At 54.0% G+C, this 18,323-nt stretch overlaps 1 protein-coding gene across 3 annotated transcripts in view; it reads right to left on the bottom strand.

Annotated features, from left to right (window-relative positions):
• The window catches only part of LOC147575923 (liprin-alpha-1-like), a 547,540-nt gene extending 529,515 nt beyond the window's left edge, over window positions 1-18,025 (bottom strand). For all 3 annotated transcript variants that reach the window (XM_086679732.1, XM_086679730.1, XM_086679733.1), the window contains exons 1-3: window positions 17,859-18,025; window positions 16,152-16,286; window positions 14,523-14,606 (exon numbers count right to left, since the gene is read on the bottom strand). In XM_086679732.1, the coding sequence (XP_086535858.1) occupies window positions 14,523-14,606; window positions 16,152-16,286; window positions 17,859-18,002 (363 nt within the window). In that variant the 5' untranslated portion in view covers window positions 18,003-18,025. The remainder of the gene's footprint in view (window positions 1-14,522; window positions 14,607-16,151; window positions 16,287-17,858) is intronic.
• Window positions 18,026-18,323: the final 298 nt, after the last annotated feature.

The raw sequence follows: 18,323 nt of genomic DNA, 5'->3' as shown, positions 1-18,323 counted from the left end.
TGATGGAGCTTCTGTGTTGAAAGTATCTCGTGGATATTTAGATGCAGACACTCCTGAAAGCCATGTGACGGAAGTGCTCCCACTGTTCCCAGGTACAGGTGAGAAAACAGAAGCACAGGAATGCTAATATGGACTTTCCCCAGAGCCCCGAACCCATCTGTGCAGGAGCCAGGCTCAGACGAAAGTGCTCTGGGGCCACACCCTCACGTGAGCCACAACATATCCTCCCTGCACAACTTCTCAAGGTGCACTGGGAATCCATGTGAGTCCCTTCAAGATTTCATACGTGCTCTACGTCCTCCAGGACCCACAGTTTAAGAAGAACCTCAGGTTCAGCGTGGAGGACATAATACTGCTTTGCAGCTATAGAGTCTATTGACCAAACGAACAGCTACTGCTTGAAAAACAGGTACAGCTGAAAAGTGCTCAGCAAGGTGACAAGAAACACAATGCTTATTTTTTAAAGTTTTTGGTGTTTTTCAGCTTGTGCGCCCAATTTGCGGAGTCCCAGGGCACCTTGGGAAGGGTTTTCAATTCCGTGGCTCCAATTCAGCGGCTGTGGGGAAGCAGAGTGATGAAATGGGAGGTGGGGGGTGTCCACAGCCACGTGAGGTCTCCCGACACGGGGAGGGGTCCGCAGGCAGAGAGACCACGGATCTAGAGGAATGAGGCCAGTAAGACCACCCACACGCTGGAAACACGCAGGGGACACCAACCTGGTCATGCAGGCTCGTCGCTAGCGTGGCTGGGGTGGACCTTTTGTCTTCTGGTGAGCAACCAGCGGATGGATTTTGTGATGCCCTTCTTCTTGGGGGCGTGGTTCAGTGAGTCCCGGCTATTGCTAGTTTTGCTGAGGCTGCTCAAGGGGCCATCCCGAGAGCCCGGGGATCTGGGGGACGCACAGGAGAGCATCTTCCACGCGTGCTCGTCACACGACACACCGCCCCACGTGATTAGAAGCACAATCCCCCAGCTTCTAGGGAGGGCTGCGCCCTGGGAGCTGACACTCTCTCCCTCCCAAGTATTATCTGGAGTCCAAGCCCCTTGGGTTGAGAACGCTCGGCACCCCTCCCTGGCTGTGACCCGGGAGCACGGAGGACATGCACACCTGAGCCACCCCAGGGCGTGGTGCGAGTAACAGAGGGGCTGCTGGAGCTGCGTGGTGGGGGTGGGGGGAAGAGAGCATGGCTCCTGACAGCCCCACAGGGCACAGTGCGGCCCAGGGGAGGAGCCCTAGGGAGCATGTCACCCAGGATCCACCGGGAGGAAAAGGGAGGTCTCAGGACGGCTGGTGCGTAGGATCTGAGCAAACGAGGCTGCCCTACAGCCACCAGCATCACAAGACTCCGGTCTTTCCCACCTGCCTTTTGCTCTGCTGGCCACACCCAGGGCACCCAGGCAGGTATCCCAAGAACGCCGTGCACGTAAGCTCGGTTCATTGGCCTCTCTTTGGAATCGCTGTTCCGACCCTTTCTCCCCCATGTAGAGATCAAAGGTTTCTCAGAGCTGAAAACCAGCGCACAGGCATGTCTCCTACGATGCCTGTGCCCCTTACTTTGTGGCGTCCCTGATGTCCTCGTGGCTGGCCTTGTGCGGTGCCCCTTGCTGCAGCCTGTCCAAGCTCAGGGACCTCTGGGAAGAAGGAGCTGACGGTCCACATCGTGTCCTTGCCACACGATCTTGTGACTCTCCCTCCAAAGGCAGCAACTGTGGGGTGGAGAGGAGAGTGACATGAGTTCACCGTGCGCCCAGACAGAGGAGCACACAGCCCTGAAATCACAGCCAGCAACTCATTTGAAAAGCTATGAGCTGTGCTTTGTGCAGGGTCCAAAACGACTTCCTAGGATCGGCCTAACGCCAGGCGAAAGGGTGGATTCGCGTCCGGGCAGTGGGCCCACTGAGACCCCCAGCCCATCGGCACCGAGGGGTGTACCCTCCCCAGGACCTCGCACCACCAGGAGCCCGGCCACAGAAGGTAGAGGCGGAGACCCAAACCATGTCACCATACACCACGGCCAGCTGAGAAGGAAGGTGTTTGTTTCCTGACGCCGTTCAGGGCAAACCCTGGTGAGCACGGAGCCCTCCCGTGCACGATTGTCCAAAGCTCTTTGTTTGGGGGAAGTGGAGCGAGCTTGTGGCCTAACCCACTGTCACTTCTGGTAGCGATGCAAGGCTGGAACCTACGGGGACGTGTGTAAAGTGACAAGGCACCCAACCCCCTGACCCCACACTCGGGTCTGACTTCTGCTTCTCGGGGCCGTTTCGGGTGATGTTACAAACTGACGGACTCATCTGCAGCTTACAGACAGTCTGCTCGACACGGTGGAGACACAGTGTCCCGTGGCTGCCGTCACGACAAATGAACCCCTTCAGACTCCATTTTTCCTTCTGTGACAGGCGGTGGGTCTGCGGCTATGTGGCTGTGGGCCCTGGAAAGGACCGTGGGGCCACGGACCCGCCAGCGTTATGACCCTTGACAGGTCCTGGGGGTGAGGCAGGGCCGGATCTCACGAGACACACGTGTAGGACTGGCGAGACAGGCACAGCCAACTGGGTTTGTACCAGGACCTCCGAAGCTGCACGGGGCTCGGGACACCCATGGCGGTCAGCACCAAGCGGAGCTGAGCTCAGGGAAGACACAAGCTTCACCAACAGCTCCAAAACACCTGCCTCCTCTCCTGATTTCCTGACAATCGGCAGACAACAAAAGGCTACCTTAACAGGCTACAAATTATCCACATAAAAGCAAACAGGGTCAGACTCCCTCAACACAAGTAGATTTCATACCCAGGTGGAAGCAAGGATATGGAGAAAACAAACCCAAAGGGGAACAGGACAGGGAGCCACGCTAGCGACCAGGCTATGAGGTGAGCAGAGACGGAGGGCTCCGGGAGCACACCCTCCCCTGGGTCACAGCGCAGTCCACACACAGGCCCCCGCCCAGCACTGGGTCCTGCCAGACTTGTGCCTATGGGCCATTTCAGTCTCAACCAAAACGGGAGGCTCCCGCCAGGCTGGGAAGTGCAACGCCCGTGCTGGCCCTGTCTGCACGGACCTGACACCCACTGCCCGTACGCCTAGACTTCATCCCCCAAAACCTCCAAAGAGCCCTCCAAGTAGCCATCAGTGAGCTGCGGGAGCAGGCCGTCCTGCCTGGGTGTTCATCACGCGACCCTCTGTTCCTTGAGAAAGTCTTGCTACAGAGGAAAAGGCAGCACGAGCCAGCAGAATGCAGGGCGTGCTCTGTGCCCCGGCGCCGATGTGAGCTCCTGATCTCTGAGGACCGTGCACCGATGGGCAGTGTGTGGACACCCCAAGGGCCGTGAACCTTGCGCTGTCCTCACTTACCAGGAGAGCAAAGCAGGAAAAAAAAGACGGTGATGAATACACCCCGGTCACAAAACAACCAGTGACCGAACTGGCACTTGAACGCAAGAATTCAACTGAACGGACACACCGTCTGTGCAGTGGAGGGGCTCCCCCAGCTGCCGCCCAGCTCTGTATCAGAGGCACGGCCCTGTCAGCGCATGGCTGGGAAGGTCTGGGATGGGGGTCCGGTCCAGGGAGCAAGGCATCCCAGTTATGAGGCGGACTGTCTGGTCGAGGGTTCCGTCCCGAGGCACGGCGCTTCCCCTGAGGATGGGCACACCCACGTCATTGTCCTCTGGACACAGGAGGTGTCCTGTCCCGGCGAGGGGCACTGTAAATGGGAGGAGGGCGCCCGAGCAAAGGTGGGGTATGTGGCAGAGTGGTGTCGTGGCCAGTGTTTGCCCTGCAAAGTGTCCTCATGCACAGGACCCGGGCTCTCAGGCTCTGGTTGCACATCTGGAAATGGGCTAACCACACAAGCTGTGGCTCGCGGGGATGTCTGTGAGGGCCAGGTCACAGGATCCTAAACCACTGCACACACCAGGTGGCGAACGAACCCTAAGAGCTCTCTGAATGCTGCTGGCTACGGCTGTCAAAAGTGGTTATATCCCGAAATCGAAACTCTACGGCTCTGCTTCAGTAATTTCTCTTCCTAGAAACTTCTGTGTCTCATGGAACAAAGTTCGCAGCGCAGCGAGCAAGACACAAACGAGAGACAACGGCGAGCTCCGGTGGCCGTCGCAGGTACCGTGGAAACCGCACGCCGCGCTCGAGCTCCCAGTGGCTCCTGTACTTCCCCGCACACGCCAGCCGCTCGTCCTTACCCAGCTGTGGTGCTCACCGTGAAGAGACGGGCACTCTCCCCCACACCACAGACAAACACAGCTAGGTTGCACTACGAAACACTTTCGCTTTCTCCGATGCTTCCTTACATCGCTAGGCTGACAGAGGCATGCAAAGAAAGGAAGAGGAATCAGATTTACTGCACACTTGGAAGCTACAATTTCCAAGACGAAACGAGCAAACATATTTTAAAGAGAACAACGAGATGGATATAATGGAGAGAAGATTTAGAAACAACCACGACTGGACGCAGAACTTTGTTCCACCGCACATCTGAATGTAATAGGCTATTCGACATTTACCAGAGACACTCCCAATTATCACTCAGGGACGTAAAACTCCATGACAACATACACAACTTACTGAAACATGGCATCTTGTAGAACAAAGACGTCTAACAGGTGCCTATTCTAAACTTTCCTGTAACTGTTCTCCTTGTTGGAAACCAAGTTACACTTTTACAGTATCACCCGAGGGGATGCCGAAGTTCCCGCAACACCTTGTATAACACCAAACAAACCCACTCTGTTAACGCCCTGCTGGACGTGAATGTGAAATCCTGACCTCGAATTGGATTGACAACCTCTCACGAATCACTGTGCTGGTTACAGGAGGGTGCCCTGGGCAGGTACGTGATAAAAACGGGCTTAGGGGCAGGTGACAGCTTCACGTTGTAGGAGTCCCGAGTTTCAGTGTAGAAGGCAGTACTTGTGCTCAGTAAGCCCGTGAGATTTGGAGTCCTGAACGCGAGTGTCGGCACCGCAAAGCGTGCTGTCTGCATCGAGCTTCCGTTCATCTATGCTCAGTGCCTTATCTCTTTGGAAGAAACACTTCGTTTACAAATTATGATCTAGATCGTACCCGTATCCACCTGTACTATACAGCGATACGCTAACGACAATTTATGACTATTGGGGCAAAACCCCACTCTCTAATGACAAATGAAGATACAGGAGAAACAACACGAGCCAGCCACGAGTGACCACAGACGCGCCAGGGCAAAACAGCAAAATGACAAAACACAAACCACAGAACTTTTGCCCTGTGTCTCCTTCCAGCTAGCACTGCGTCTCTGCTCCCAACCAGAGTTCAAGTCCTCCAGAAATCTGCCCCTACTGTGTCTACACAGACTCTGGAACTCGGGCGAGCGGGCTTTAGCGCAAGGGCTCCTGGACCAGACCACCGTGGTCCTCGGCCTCCACCTTGCCTGGCCCCACCCAGCACGACCAGGCCACCGGTCTCCCTTTCCCTGAGCACCTGGCTCACTGAGCTCCTTCCACCTTGTGACCGCTTGCTCTCTGCCAGATCTGTCTCTCTCTCTCCACTGCCACACTGGGAATTGCCCAGAGAGCCACCCTTGGACTCTGGGGCTATCCACAGGTGCCCATCTAGGGACTCGTCAATCATCTGTCAAACAGAAATAGATAACTAACACACATCTCACCTTTTACTTCCCATTCGCTGCTGGTCTCCCCTCACTACACTGTGCACACATAGGGGTGCAGGCCTCTCCTCTGACTTTTTATCTATTTATTGTCTTCTTTGTTTTATTTCAAGTGGGGGAGGAGCAGAGAGAGGGAGAGAGAGAGAATCCCAAGCAGGCTCCAGGCGCGGTCAGCGCAGAGCCCCGTGCGGGGCTGCGGGGCTGCGGGGCTGCGGGTCTCGATCTCACCAAACCATAGATTGTGACATGCGCAGAAATCAGCAGTCAGACCCTTGACCGACTGAGCCACCCGGCGCCCCTCATCTGGGTTTTTCAGTCATGCTGCACCCTAGCTCTGGGACGATATCTGCACCAAACTTGTTCCATGACTACAGGTGCTCAAAACTTACACAAATATCTAAAAATATAGGCGGCTGAAGAGACAAAGGACAAAAGTACTTAAACTCCAAAGGTGAATTCTCTGTTGTTTAAGTTCGATGAAGACACGCGTTCATTTAACCTTCATTAGCATTTCAAACCCTTACTCATTTGCATTGTGCTGTGCTTAACACTAGGTCCTATCTTCATCCACATTGCTACTTTATACAAAGAAAGAACAAAAGCTCTCAAAAGTAAATTCTAAGGCAGCAAAAGAAGAATGGGGGAAGGGGAAAAGAGAAAGCAGCCTATCAGTCCCTTAGTTCCAGAAGAGCCTCACAGACAGAGGAAAAGGCAGGTGACATTGGAGCAGGCAGGTGGGTCCCACGAGAGCCCCCAGAGGATGGAGGTCCTTGCCTTGGAAGGCTCATGTCGCAGACGGGCCACACGGCCTTTCCGGTGGCGCCGCAACACCGCGCTGCTGCTGGTGCTGCTGGCATCCGTGGGGCTGTCCGCCAGACGGAACCTGGAAGCTGGGATGCTGCTGACGTGCGTCCGCCTGAAATATGGAGGAGAACAATCAAACAAACACGCGCACACACACACCAAGGTTGTTATCTAGAGAAAAGTGGGCTTTGTCAGCCAGGCCAGAACCCATCAATTGGGAACATGAGGTCACAGCAAAAGGTCTCCAAGGAAGGCATCCTTGCCCCTGGCTCCAGTGCAAGCCCGCTAGCCGGGCCCTGTGGAGACAGGGTCTCCCGGGCCCAGCAGGTGCAACGCATCCCCGCGGCCCAGACGTCCCCGAGGTGGAGCAGCGCCTGCCCCCGGTCAAGCTGTCATCCTGCGTGTCTGCACCACCTCCTGCCCAACTGACCGGAAAGCACTCCTGTACGTCCCTCTGGCCTTCACCTGCCACCGGCCCACATGTGCCAAGGCCCTTGCTGTGATGCCAGGTGACCCCAGGTTTTCCTCCACCAGCCACTATCGGACGCCCCAGGGGCATCCGCGGCAGGATCCTCGGGAACCACACCTCGCAGCTCCCGTACACAGGAGGTGGCAATGCGCCCGGTGTTTCCAAGGCAAAAGCGTCTCTGGCCTCTGTGCAGTTAGACTAACAGACAAATGTCCCCCTTGGCCACAGAAGTCTCCAGAAAAGTTCCATGGAGCCCCGAGACCCTAGGGTGGAGTCACTTAATTGGGCTGTCAGCTGCTCCCCTCAGCAAAGGATCTGGGCACGAAGCGGTCAGCAGCTGCGAAGGAGCACCCGCCAGCCCACGTGCCCGGCCTCAGCCAAGGGCTCACCCTCCACACTTGAACCCTGCACGGGAGTCCAGGGGCTCCTCGCTCTCTGGAAAAGAAGAGAGGCTGCCTTCCATTTCACAAATCCTTATGGTCTCGGGAGACAGAACACGCCCATCTGATTCACATCAGCTAAAGAGGGGGCCCCTGGCGTCACCCCTTGTGGCCTGGAGACAGAGCCACCACGACAGGGCGTCTCCTCTGTGGTGCTTCAAGCTCTTCTCTGAGGCCTTTCAAGAAACGTCATTGGCACGTGCTGCCTCAGGGTACTGCTTGTTTCTAAGACAGCCAAGTCGGAACTGGCCGCTGGCCACAACCATCTTCCCCTCCTCTGGTCCCCCCATTCCCAGAACAACTGCTCACCTGAGCTCAGGTGGTCTAGCTTCACCGCTGTGGGGCCACGACACATCGCCAATCGGGGAGAGCCACACACGCCGCCCCGCATGGGACCTGGCATGGTTCGTGGCTCCACCGAGGTTTGCGTGTGTCCCCTGACTCTGACACCCTATCTCAGGCTCCCTGGCTCCCGACCCCACCACCCTGCATCCAGTCCTATCCCAGAGCTCTCTCCCATCTGCCCCGCCTGCGTGTGCAATTTGGTCCGTCACCTTTCTTTTCCTCTGTAACCCAGACCATGTCATCTTGCTAGAGGAGGACACAAACGGAAGACGTGGCTGTGAGGTCGTGCCAGGAGGGCTCAGCTGTCCAGCCTGCCTGCCGCCTTCTCAGTCTCGTCCCCCCGGCCCCCGGCCGCTCACGGCGACACAGCTCCCACCAGCCTCGCTTCTGCCACCACACGAGAGATCACTTTGTGAGACGGCTTCAAACAGACCCTGTTCCTCAGCCGGTCTCCTGCCCGGTGTCTTCTGACCACAAGGCCACCTGTGACCACGGACAATGCCTCTGCAACCACGGGAGCACTGGGATCCTCTCTATCCTTCTCCTTGGCCAGCTCACCTCAGGCGGGTGACGGGCGTGGATGTCCCTCTTATGGCAACTGCCCCAGGGTGACACCCTCCAGGGGCCTGCACAGCCCCTTCCCTTGAGAACTCCAACATGCACTCGAGTGGCCTGCACCGCATCCACTGTTTGCTCCCTTGGCCTCCTCACACATACCCGTCATCAAGCCCTGGAATGGTGACACTCAGCACACTGGTGTCTTGCTGGCGAGGATCTCCATCAGCCAACCAAGAGGCTGCTCTGTGCCCGGATCTTCCTGTGTGCTTCTCTCTCCGGACACACATTCGCTGTGCCACCAGTAGTTCCCTGGACAGGGAGGGCCGCTTGGGACTCTACCTGCCCTGACTTCTCTCTCCTACAAGCAGGCTCAACACGGACAGCCACAGCACACCCTCGACTCTCCCGAGAGCCCACGTCGGCAGCCGCACAGACCCCAGTGAGGCCTGAGTGGGCCTGCCTTTGGAGCAGGAGCCTGCTTCCTGCACCTAAGGGGGCCCAGTCAGCTACTCGAGGCACTGTCACACCAGAATGACTCTCACATGGTACATATTTCCTACAAAGAAGCAAGCAAACCTTTGAATACCTTGCTGACAGTTACTGTCTGCAGGACGCAGCTCACAAGCCGGCTGACCCACTCCCTCACAGGCGACTCACCAACGTCCCAACAGAGTTGCGGCGATTACCTGTCATTCTCCAGTCTTTTCAAAAATATAAGAAACTGCGAGCACTGCGCTAACCCCACCGACGTCAAGGTGACCTTCACAACCACGGCCACGTGTGCACTCCCATGGTGACCCCACTGGCATTGCGGAAGGGACCATAGCTTCCAGGGATGCTGGGCCGAACCTGGCAGGCTGGACCCCTCCTAGCCCCACACCATCACTGCCACACTCGGGGGAGGGAGGCCGCAAATAAACCCACCCAAACACGAACAGAACTTTTCCTAACTTCTACTCCTCCTCCCATGGCTGTGAGCTCTGTCAGGCCTCCCGGTCTCCTGAGATTCCAAACCTAACCTCTGGAATGAGGTTTTACTTCTCCCTCTTGCCACCTACTAAGCTACCGGCTCCCTGAGCTACATCCAGTCCCTCTGCCCATTCGGCCAAAGGATTCCTCTGGAAGATACACAGCAGGTGCTAACGTATGTGTTTGTGAGGTGGTTCATGTTAGGCACGGTGAAGGGCAGTGTCCCCCCCCCAGCCCCGCCCCATCATCAGTTAGCTGGTACCTGGAAAATGGATCGCGTCAGACTACAACACACTCAGGGTTATTGTGTGTAACTCTGATCCGGTGCGGGTCATACCATAGCACACCCACGGTTCTACTTGGGAACCATGAGCTGGTTCAGGTCATACTGGTGACAGAGGGAAGCCGCCCCCAGCCGCGTCTCAAACAGATCTGTGAAGCGGGAAATGTCATACCTGTGGTGAAGCGAAGAGCCTCTCGATCTTGCCCGCTTTAATATGGCCCTCAGTGCTTCCATTTTCCGTAGAAGGTGATCCTGCAAAGCAGCAAATGACAACGACACTCACTGCAAGCAAGGTTAACTAGTCTTTGCATCAAGAGTCCGTTCAACTCAGAGCACAAACTGGTAGTGGCCAGAGGAGAGGAGAGTAGGGGCGGTTGGCAAAAGAGATGATGGTGAGTAGGAGGCATCAGCATCCAGGTATCAAATAAGGCCGTCTCGGGGATGAAAAGCACAGTACAGGGAATACGGTCCGTGATACCCTAAGGACTCTGTATGGTGACACACGGTGACCACAGTGATGGTGACGAGCACAGAGTCACGTGTGCAATTGTTGAAACGGTATGCTGTCTACTTGAAACTGATACCACACTGTAGGTTCATTAGAATTCAAGAAAAAATGGAAAACACTACTTGCATCAAGTGTGCTGAAATGCTGACCATCATAACCACGCTGGGTAAATTCAGCAGTTACAAACCCCAAGACCATTCTCTCCAAGAGTCCTCCAGTAAACACCCGGATCACCAAGTGAACGTCCTAAACCCTACTGAACAGTTAGGTCTCAGGCATAGCAAGGTTACAGAGGAGAAACACCGAGCCACTAGGACTTCTTCCTAATTATGTAGAGAGGAGCAGGACTTTCTGGGCGGTGGGGGAATAGCCCTTCTGTGTAATAGGCACGTGCTCCGTCGTGGACCCTCTGCAGCCCAGCCTCACGTCTGCACACGCAGCACCAGGGAGTAAAACCGACGAGGAGCTTTGGTCACACAACTACCCCCTAGGCAGTGCCGTCCCAGGCCGCAGACACCACCGCACGTGGCTAACTGAGCGCCCAAAATGGGGCTGGTCCCGACCACAGGGGATGGAACTGTGAGACGCCCCGTGGGTTGCAAGGACTGAATGTGGAAAAACATTGTAGAGTAGCTCCTTCATGTCTACACTATTTACATGATACAATAACATGTTGCCTGCATCGGGCTGCGTGAAAACTAACATCACCCGTGTGTTTGACCATTTCAAATGCAGCCTCGAGAACCCTTGGGATGACACCCATGTCACCTGTTACCTTCCTGCTGGGCAACGCTGCACTCCACGAAAGGTTTACGCGAACATTTTAGCTTTCGAGCGAACCCCCGAAGGGACTCAGAAATCTGAACCCCGTAGGCTGCTCGGCTCCAACTCCGCCACATGCGTGCCATTCAGACTTGCGAGCGTGGGGCCGCTCGAAAGCACAGTGGTGGCTCGCCTTGGAGGAAGTGTGAGCCCCAGAGGTCACCTGCTCCTTTCCAGTCTCAACCGATCACTGAATGAGTGAGAGACGGAAATACCTTCTCACGTTGCATTTCTTGTAACTGTTTTTTCAGATTGCCAACTTCTCCTAACAGAGACTTCTGAGAAAGATACCGACAGCCCTTTAGTGTTGATTCTTTCAAACGTTCCACATGCTAGACCATGCCTACGTTTCTCTTTACAATAACGCAGCACCACAGACAAGGCATGGAGCCGATGGCCATACCAACGAACCGCGTCACATGACCACAGAGTGAAATGCTGTCTGTGAAACTGCAGTAACAGCCTTTACTCATCCTTTGTCCATGTACAATTTCTTCACGGATCACTGTCTGACTGTAAGTATGACAAGTTCCTACGTTTACTTGCAGCAGGTACACTGGTTTGTACTAGCTTTTAGGGTCTGTGATGCCTCAGTCACTTGGGAAACCTGACCTAAGTTTCGTACATATACTTCCAATCTCACATACAACCTTCTACCGAAAGGCTGGCCCCAGTGATCAAGGTAGAACCTCACGTGGGGTATAATAACGCACCTCATAATGGGTTTTACCCAAAACAAGTGTGTCGTGAAATTAGCATTGCTCACTGGTGTCTCCAAGTGACAATCTTAGGGAAGATTCTGGGCTCATCTACAGGGACACAGGTGTAATCAGAACCGGTAGTATCAGGTCCGCATCCAACTGTCCCCACCAGAGCTTCTCTCATAGAGATCCTATGATACTGCTTCCCTCCCGTTACACCTCAAGTGTGTCCGTTATGATGGTGTAAGAGTCCAGGCTTAGACTCTTTCCAACCCAGATGAAAAGAGGGAAGGCAGGAGATGGAACAGGAGATACTCTGTTTTCAGCTGGTTAAATGCTTGACAGAACTGCGCACTCCTACCGGTCCGTCTGGACAAAAGAGGTAGAAATTAGCTCCCCAGACAAGAACCAGGCTGAAGGTTCCAGCACAGGGGTGGCAAACGAGGGCTTGCCGACCACATCCAGCCACCGCCGGGTCCTATCAACAAAGGGTTATTGGCACACGGCCCCTCCCCTTAGTTATATACTGCCTATGGCTGTTTCTGTGCCCATCTTTGATTAGCATGAAGCTAGCTTACTCCTTACGTCTCAGTTAGTCTCAGTTAGTAAAGGCCCAGACCATACTCCTCTTCTAGACAGTGAGACGCACCTTCCCGCACGCATACATCGGGCGGGGACAGGACACTGAGAACTTAACGCAGGCAGTGGGTAACAGCCTGCAGTTTTTCCGCGTGAAAGAATCATTTCTACTTTCTACAGTGGCTGTAGCCTCTGCTCCACGCTGCTCCTCAGGATCACAACGTGAGCGTCTCCTCTGTGAGGACAGGGGCACTCAGCCGCTATTTCTCATGTCCTACCTTATCTTCCGCAGCTACCATTCTCTCTTTAACATGACGCTGAAGACGCTCGTCAGATTCGTAAAGGAGCTGGTCAACAGTGCCCGACAGACGTTGATTAGTCTCTTCCTTCAGTTTTTCTCTCTGCCTTACCTGAAAGAGAAGATGCAGGCTTCAAGCAAAAGTGTGAACACTGGCTCAGACGTGTGAATGGCCAGCGGTGTTACCCACACGCACGGCAACCTCGGCTGCCCCTTCCCACGGCACTTTGGCGTGCTAGTGCATCACTGCCAGCACCAACCTATCGGGGCACACAAATGCAGGAACCTGCTTTCCAGGGGTCATCACTTAGCAAGTGCCTTTGTTTCTGGGAAACAAAACACGCATGGGCCATCACGAATGTCCTCATTATTAGCTCAGATGGGCTCAGGAGGCTATGTACATGCAGGAAAGACCATATTCTCAAGGGGATCAGCTTATCTACAAAGGGGGGAGGAATATTCTGGGGTGTAAATAGAAGCTCGGATCTGGCTTCAGGGGGAAAGAAATGAATCCATTGACACAACCGAATGATAAAAAAAAATCTACTTTGGGAAAAATTGAGTGGTGAGAAATACTTTCCCTTGTTTTTCGTGAAATTCACACATCTCCTGAACGTTTTGTAACGGAAACTTGTATTACAAATTCATAACTAATTACCTCAAGTAATTTCTGAACGTAACCGCAAAGTTCACGGGTCTGTGTTTATCGAACTCTCATCAATCGTATGGTTTAAAAACTTGTTTCTACCGCATATCCTGGATTAACCCAATACAGAAGCGGTGAGGACAGGCCGGCAGGATTCAGGGGCTCCTGCCGGGCGGAGGGCCGTGAGGTACGGAGTACTCATGTGCCCTGCAGTCGGGGGGCCCAGGGAGGAGGAAGAGCCCACAGGACACACCCGCAGGCTAGGCAATGGACAGTCCCTCCAGGCTCGGGCTTCCTCACCTCTAAGCCACACCTGCTGGCACCTCCTTCCTTGGGAGCAGGCAACAGAAAGCACGACCACCACACCTCACACGCAGCAACGGCCGTCACTTGGAAAAGACCCTGGCCACCCCACAAGAAGGGATCAGCACCCAAGTATTTTTCAAGCAAAGCAGCTTAAAAGTGTCCTTGGAATTGTCTCAGTTATAATAGAATCCTTATCTCAACACCTGTCCCTCCAAACTACCATACAGTCCTAAAGGCAATGAAGTGCTTCTCTAAGTAGGTGAGGTGGAATTCTCGGCCCAAGAGGCTAGCGTCTGGTTGTGCTCGCTTGTGTGCATGTGTCATGGCGGGCTGGGGTCGGCCAACGCGAGCCGTCACGCTGGCATCAGAAGCTTCACTCCGCGGAAACTCATGTTTTATTCTCTGACCCTGAGGGCCAAGCACACGAGTGTCTGGTGTAAGTTAAGGGTGAGTGTTTTGAGTTTTCTGGTGAAAACAAAACCCGATGGCCTTGGATGGACGTCCCAAGTTGGGGAGGCGGCTGCCTGCTCTGTCTCCTGGGTGTTTCATGTTGACGTCCGACCAGCTCCCACAGGGAAAAATCTCAGGGGATTCAAGGGACACGGGCCTCCCTTTCATCAAGGCTCGATGACGCTATTCCTCTTCTTAGGAACATCTACCCCGACCTGTGCCTTTACATCTCAAGTAGAAATTCAGGATGTGGGGACCAAGGTCAGGCCCGTGACCTGATTTCAGGACCTCGGTGTCATGTCCTAAGGAAGGAGACCCCTCCTCTAGGCTGCCCTACCCCAGGCCAGTACCTCCGCTTTGGCCAAGGGACACCCACGAGGTCCCGCGTCAACCGTGAGTAGCTGCTAACGAGCTGGTGGGCACAGTGGGCTGTGCGGGTGCCTCCACCCCTAGGCGGCACTGCCTACGGGGCCCCAGCGTCCAGAGAACATTGTCCACAGGCTAGCAGTGTTCACTAGCATCCAACTCGCACAAGAGTGCATTTTACCCCTGATGGGATTGAGAAGGGGCCTGGCGTCCACATGGGGAGAAGTAGGAAACAAGGGACCACACCCTACCCCCACACCCCGAGCCTGCGCCTCATCCTCAACCACTGCCAGGTGCGTGGCTGCTCCGCTCGGACACGTACCCGCTGCAGTTCTTGGTTCTTTTCCTCCAGCTGGGCCTCCATCTGGCACAGCCTTTCCTCGATGTTGCCACGGCCCTGCTCGGCCTGTGGGCGACAGCGGGCTCAGAAGAGCTGGCTGCCCCACAACACACGCTGTGCCTACGCACGACAGGCAGCCTTCTGCCTGCTCACAGTCCCTACAGGCCTCATGTGTGCCAGTGGGAAGCAGTGGGCTTCCATGCTGGTGACCGGGGGTAGGCAATGGTCTCGTACCCACCCCAGGCCCCGGATACTTGGACGGTGCCTCGTCCCCGGCAGACACCCCTGGCCACTCAGCATGGACAGGAGGAAGCAGCAAGTGGAAAGAGCAAACAGGCGTGCTGCCTTCCTAAGCTGGGAAGTTACTTCCAACAATTTAGCTTCCTCAGCAGCACAGTGTCCAAAGACAAAGGGTTCTGCTACGTGGCTGACCAGGACAGGAGAGAGGACAGGAGAGAAAAGAAATGGAGACTTGACATGCAGATCACAAAGGAGGAGAGGCTCTCTTGGAGCCTGGGCCTGTGGGCGCCCAATACCACCTGCCCGACTTGATGGCAGCCTTGAGGGTCAGCATCCCATGACGACCCCACCCCCTTACCACTGGGACCCTCACTGCACTGGAACCGGTGACGCAGATGCACCTACAGTTCCCTGCTACAGGTTCCGTCAGCCCCGGTTCCGGAAGGATGGACTGGCTGCCCAGTCATGTGCTCCCTCGTCCTGTGTGCATCATTCGATCCCAGCACCGCCCACATCATGTCTGGAAACTACCTCTTCAACTGCTGCCTTCCTCTGTGGGTGGTGAGGGCTGTGAGAACTGGGAGGGCAGGGACTGTGTCTGGCACATTCCTTGACTCTATTTGTGGAACCTCCGAGTGAATTCCTTAAAGATTTATTTCTTACAGGGGTGTCTGGGTGGCTCGGTCAGTCGGGTTCTGACTCTTGGATTTAGCTCAGGTCATGAACTCAAGGTTTGGGCGTTCGAGCCCTGTGTCAGGCTCTGTGCCGATAGCATGGAGCCTACTTGGCATTCTATCTCCTTCTTTCTGCCCCTCCCCTGCTCAGGTATGTGCCCATGCTCACCCTCTCTGTCTGTCTCAAATAAATGAACATTTAAGAATTTTTTAAAGAAAAACGATTGTGTTTAAAAGAGGACAGGATTTTCTCATTTCTTGAAAAAATTCTATGCTTTTTTGTTTTTTTTTTTCCTTCGGTAAGCTCTACACCCAACGGGGAGCTCAGACTCATGACCCTGAGATCAAGAGTCCCAAGCTCCACTGACTGAGCCGGCCAGGCACCCCTGTCCTTCTCTTACCCAAGGCTACTATCTTGAGCTTTGAGTCGCTGACTTAACTCTGAAAAGCACTGAGTCTTAGATGCTGCCAATGGCAAACAGCACATGTCGGACAAAACCCGAGGGAACAAAACTGGGGATGATGCCTGCCGTTTGAAAAGCATTCCAATCTCAGACAAAGTAGCACCGGAAACAGATCTCAGCTCGTTCGCGGACTTTGGCACGCCGACGTTACCGGTGAGAAATGAGATAGAAGAACGGACCGCCATGAAGTTGACATTCCCACCATGGGACCCAGAAGGAAACGGGGGCCCCACCTTGCAGAGGGTGGCCACCCTCTGGGCCGGCTCGGCTTCCACCTCGGGCAGCGACTTGGCCTTCCTCGGGGTCTGCTGCAGCTTCCGCTCCGCCACCTCCAGGCGCTCTTGCAACTGGCGGTTTTGATCCGCAGTCTAGGAAATGAAGGCAAAGCATCAAAGTGTAGCAAGTCTTCTCTCCGTTTCCATTTTTAATAAAGTGAAACAAAATCTAAATGCAGAGATCTACTGTTAGTTCTGACTGAAGCCAACAGTTTGGTAGGTGCTTCAGAGTAAACCTTTCCTTTCTGCGAGGAGTCACCCACTGCCTTGGTCCTCCGTTCGCTACGCAAAACATGTCTTGCCAAACTCTTTGCTCTTCTTCACTATCTTCAAAGAAGTCTTTCCAAAGACAAAGTTCCCACACATTAAAGAAAACCCATCTTCTGGAGGAGCTTGCTCTCTCTTCCTGACCAGTTAAGGAGAGAAGGGTTCGGTCCTAACCCTTCGTAAACATATTTATACTGGGGTCCGAGGGCTCGCTACATAGGACATTCTGAGGTGGGCACATCAGCCAGCACAGAGCTTCTGAGAGCATGCCTGATGCCAGTTGAGTTCTTTTTGGAAGTGTACCATTATTCAACAAAAACACTCTCCCTCTTGACCAAAAACGTGGAAAACTTCAACGTGGAAAACTCAGACACGAGATTTTTTGTTAAAGGACTTTTAGGGAAGCCGAGGTGGCTCAGTCAGTTAAGCGTCCACCTTCGGCTCAGGTCATGATCTCATAGCTCATGGGGTCAACCCCGCCTCGTGCTCTGTGTTGACAGCTCAGAGCCTGGAGCCTGCTTTGGATTCTGTGTCTCCCTCTCTCCCTCTCTGGCCCTCCACTGTTCATGCTCGCTCGCTCTCTCTCTCTCACTCTGTCTCCCTCTCTCAAAAATAAATAAGCATTAAAAATATATAAAGTCATTTTAAAAATCATGTATAAGGTGAGGTTTTTGCAAGGTTAACGTGTGTTCCCACAGACTCCTTCCATCTTCTGTGTGCATATAGCTCTGTGTGTATATACAGACCGCGTATCATGCTTTAAAACCCTCCAAAATAAATCACATGCTGTACACATAGTATTTCGCGATCTGCCCTTTACACTCAAGATTTGGAACATGTTACGTGCTCTCAAACAGCATTCCTCCATGTCATTTTAATGGCTTCCTAGTATTTCACTTTGATTATCATTTTGGGTCGATTGACACATTTGACAAACACACCAGGCAAACTCACTCTGTTTCCAAGAAGCTGGATGTGGTTTTCCTGTTCAATGCCAGATGACCTGAGACAACCAAGGAAGAGACGTGCTGCTTCCCAAAACACAGGGTCTCACGTCCTCACGCCAGACTGTGCTTCTGCACCTGCCATTCCCCCTGATCTCAGGTACTACCCAAAATGGCCAGCTGCCTACACATTCCCGGCCACTCCCTGCTCCTTTGGAAACAGTGCTGACAGGCAACAGAGTAACGTGCATGTAAGACAAGACAAAGAAGGAATCAAGGAGGGGAGCCCCATAACATGCTTCCATAAAATTCGAAAGAATTAAACCCTGGACGTTGAAGTAACCCCGCTGGTCAACACAAGATTCTAAGATCCTAAAACCTTGACATTGACACTTGGTCCTTAACTTGACTTGTAATTAATAAAAGTGGAATGAAGTCCAACGAAACCAACGACCTGTCGATGCAGAGAGTCCTTCTTTGCCATCTCGTTTTCAAGTTTCTCCTTGAGGTCGTGCAGAGAGGTGGCTTTGTGCTGTGCCCTGAGGCAGCGCTTCTCAAGGGTAGTGATCCTGTCTTGCATGTCTTCCTTCTGGGCCATGGCCTACAGCAGGTATTTCAGAGGGAAAACACGGAAAGAACCAGCGTACGACACATTAACACACTCCAGACACAAAACCCGGGCGAAATCCTCATTTTCCAAACAAACAGAAAAGTAGCATCCTCGGGGCACCTGGGTGGCTCAGCCGGTGTCGCTCTGTGAGTTGGCGCCCCGCGTCAGGCTCTGTGCCGACAGTGCGGAGGCTGCTCGGGATTCTGACCAGTTACCCAGGCTTATTCTTTCCCATGTGTTCAAAGACAAACGGATAAAAAAGTCTCCCGGAAGTCAACAACCTCGGTTGCCTCCGGACACCGTTGAGCT

Source organism: Puma concolor, chromosome D2, assembly GCF_028749965.1.
Source record: "Puma concolor isolate L17-30 chromosome D2, mPumCon1.1.hap2, whole genome shotgun sequence".
In the NCBI taxonomy this organism is placed as follows: domain Eukaryota; kingdom Metazoa; phylum Chordata; class Mammalia; order Carnivora; family Felidae; genus Puma; species Puma concolor.
The sequence above is the reverse complement of the archived record's forward strand: the minus strand, read 5'-3'. Positions and strand labels throughout refer to the sequence as shown.